The sequence below is a fragment of the Myotis lucifugus genome, unplaced genomic scaffold (assembly GCF_000147115.1).
Source record: "Myotis lucifugus unplaced genomic scaffold, Myoluc2.0 scaffold_6, whole genome shotgun sequence".
NCBI classification, from domain to species: domain Eukaryota; kingdom Metazoa; phylum Chordata; class Mammalia; order Chiroptera; family Vespertilionidae; genus Myotis; species Myotis lucifugus.
The window spans coordinates 7,445,893-7,449,450 of NW_005871054.1; the positions used below are offsets into that span (position 1 = coordinate 7,445,893).

A 3,558-nucleotide genomic window follows, 5' to 3' on the forward strand; every position below is an offset into this window, starting at 1 on the left:
GCAGCTTATCTATTCCAAAGGTTACCCTGTCGCCCGCAGCCTGACCGAGCAGACCCATCGCCCATTATAATCATCCTAAGGAGGCGGAAACATACACATTCACGTTATCTTCAGTGGTTAATTCTTCACGTAAACCTTAGACCTTCAACTTGCATTTGGTATAAGCAAAATCCTTTGAAGGAGATTAACCAACTGACCCATAGTTGTCTCTAAAGTTTTTTCTGTTCTTTTTTTTTTTTTTTACTTTAAAATTTATTATAGGAATGAATTTTTTGAAATTGCTGTAACTCTTTACCTCCAGAAGAGATGTTACAACATTCTTTGAAACTTTTATTGAAAAATAAACAGATGTTGAAAAATTATTACTGGCTTTACCCTGGGGTGCGGTTTCCAGCAGGCCGTTGCTGACACCTTCTGGAATAAATCTCCACTGGAAAACCGAGTGGTCAGCCCCTCCTGTGCTTAACACCCACTGAAAGTCGTGAGACCAGCGGACGTTGGTGACATGTGCAGAATGGCCCACATACTTTCTAAATTTGGCTCCTGAAGATATTTTTAAGAAGATTAGTCATGCAAAAATATATATGTAATTTATTGGTTATAAAATTGCATTCTATCCAGGAATGTATTACAAAATCATTTTCACTATGACATATAACACATAAGCAAATGCTCCAAAAGATATCTCAATTATCCCAGCATGGATTAAGCTAAAAATGGATCTGAAGCAGTCCCTCCCTCACACCCTCCCTCCCAAACCTGTTCCAGATAATGCCTACTGCTTCACTGATTCTGAAAATAAATGCCAAAGAATGAATAGCTTACGCATCCTTCTTTGAATACTAGATAAAATGGGCAGTCCTTGCAACTAGAAAACAGAAAATTATTCTGTGGGAAAAGTCAAATTACTGTTTGGGGTCATGTAGATGCACATTTGGGAGAATGAAATTTTTTTCTCTTAAATTGATTGCTTTACTCAGGAAACATCATCATCAGGTAGTGAATTCAATAGAAAAACTATTTGAACTCATACCTGTGGTTGAACTACTGCGGTAGAAGTCTCCAGGGTATTTATTGTTGGTGCGCAGCAGCATAACGATATGCATGGAAACAAGCCCAGCCCACCTTATCACAGGTAGATCCAGTACTCCAAAGACTATGGAAGATTTAAGGGGGGCAACAAGCACCCCATCGCTCCTTCAGAAATACTTCTACCCTTTACAGGTCCTCCTAATGAAATCTCTTTGGGGGGAAAGGCCATCTGTTCAAACTATCACGTGTAAATATTGAATACCCACTGGAGAGGCAATGATGTAGATTTATATGGAGGTGAAAACGACTGCTACCTGTCCCTTTCCTGAGAGCATGTTCTAACCAGGTGAGGCCCTATTATATTAGGGCCTCCAAAAAAGTCTAGGGGCGTGCTGCCATAGAGGGGAAAGGGAGGCCTTGGGTCTCAAAAGCAGCCTTGCCTATTTCAAAGAGCTGCCTAAATCAGTTTGGGTGATTTAATAACGTCAAAGAGATTCCAACTAAGTCAGGTGGAAATGCTGTCTGATGATAATTCAATAGTTAGGAAGCAAAGTATATTCTTTCCTTATCTCCATAGATCTTGTTGGGTTTTCCTTTACTGCCCTCACCTTTACAGCCTCGTCGGAAATCATTTAACCTCTCTCTTTGCACTGGTTTGAAAACATGCCCACAAATAAAAAAGTTAAACTCATAGAAACAGACAGTAGGTTTCTGGTTACTAGGGGTTTGGGGCGGGAGAAATGGGGAGATGTTGGTCAAAGGGTCCGCTTTCAGTTTTAAAATGAATAAATTTGGGGAATCTAATGTACAGCGTGGTGGCTATAGTTACAATACTGTATTGTAGACCAGAAAGTTTCTGAGGGAATAGATCTTAAATCTTCTTGCCATACACACAAAGAAAAGGTAATTAAGTAAGGTGATAGATGGGTTATCTAACTGCATAGTAGTAATCATTTCACAATATATTAGTATATGAAATCATTGTTCACCTTAAACTTACACAATGTTTTCAATTATATCTCAAAAAATCTAGAAAAAAAGAAAAAATATGTCCGTAAACTCTCTAATACAAATCAAAATGAACAGAACATGGCAAAGGTGAAGACGTGTGGCAACCAAGAGGAGGTTACAAAAGGCACTGCAGATTCCTCCTTGCTCTCTTTCTTGGCTCTCTAGATACCAGGCGGTAAGGACATTCAAGCACCACACAGAGAGGCTCACGAGGCCAGGAACCGTGGCCTCCGGCCAGCAGCCACGTGAGTGAGCCATCACGGCCTCCCTAGCCTCCAAGTGACCGCAACTACCCGAGAGGCCTTGAGCTAGAATGTTCCAGCCACGCTGTTCCTGAATCCCTGACCCCCAGAAACTGCGTGAATATTGTTTGTTGATTTAAGCTGCTGAATTTGCTGGGGAGAGGGATTTGTGATGCAACAACAGAGAACTAATCACATTTGGTAGATTGGAACTAACACCCGCGAAGGCATTTGTGTCAATATTTAGGCCTCTTTCTAATCGTTTTTCCTATTTTCTCTTCCTTCCTTCCTTCCTTCCTTCCTTCCTTCCTTCCTTCCTTCCTTCCTTCCTTCCTCCCTCCCTCCCTCCCTCCCTCCTCCCTCCCTCCCTTCCTCCTTCCCTTCCCCTTCCTTTCTTTCTCTTTCTCTCTCTCCCTTTATCCCCTTTCTAGGCACACTGGCCTCTTTGCCATTCCTTAGGCATGCCAGGCACTCTTCTGCCTCTAAGCCTTTGCACTTGCTGTTCCCTGTCTGAGATGCTCTTTCCCTAAATACCTGAATGGCTGGTTCCCTCACCTCCTTCAGGTTTCTAGTCAGATGAAACCATATCAGTGACCCTTGTCTCACTACCTTATTTAAAGTAGCAACACTACTCGGCCCGACCTGAAAACTCTGTTCCCACTGCTTGCTTCCTTTTTCTTCAAAGCTCTTCTCACCATCAGACATGTTCATACTTTATTAACTATAGCCCCTCAGAACAAAAGCTCCACGAGGGCATGGATTTGTGCTGGTTTTATTCACTGATGTATCTCCAGCCTCTAAGATAGCACTTAAATATTTATTTAACAAATAAAGGCCACATCATCTCTTCCAAGGCTTTTCTTGGGACACTGAGTTTACCAGGCCTCTCTTTTTCCTCTGAACCACACCAGGACTCCTCTCTTACAGATCTTTCTCCCCTGGTTTTAAATACTGTAGTTATGCTCACATCTGTCAAATGTTCATCTCCAGCCCTGAACTCCCCTGGAGTGCTGATAGTCAATGGGCCATATCTCCCTGGGTGTCTAATACTGCTTCAAACTTACCACGGACAGAACAACTGATGAGTTGCCCTTCCCCTTCCTCGCCTACTCTTATATGCCCATAAGACATACACAGAGACTCAACCTTTCCCTTTCTCATTTTCCCGTCTCTAGAAATGGAGCCACCATGCACCCCATTGCTCAAGCCCAAAACTTGGAGTCATGCTTGATTTCTCTTTCCCTCTATCCCCATGTCCAATCCATCAGCAAAA

The 3,558-nt window shown here is 42.4% G+C and overlaps 1 protein-coding gene across 2 annotated transcripts in view; it reads right to left on the reverse strand.

Annotated features, from left to right (window-relative positions):
• Positions 1 to 3,558, reverse strand: part of EML6 (echinoderm microtubule associated protein like 6) — a 187,420-nt gene that overhangs the window by 85,313 nt on the left and 98,549 nt on the right. For both annotated transcript variants that reach the window (XM_023746778.1, XM_023746785.1), the window contains exon 11: positions 376 to 543. In XM_023746778.1, the coding sequence (XP_023602546.1) occupies positions 376 to 543 (168 nt within the window). The remainder of the gene's footprint in view (positions 1 to 375; positions 544 to 3,558) is intronic.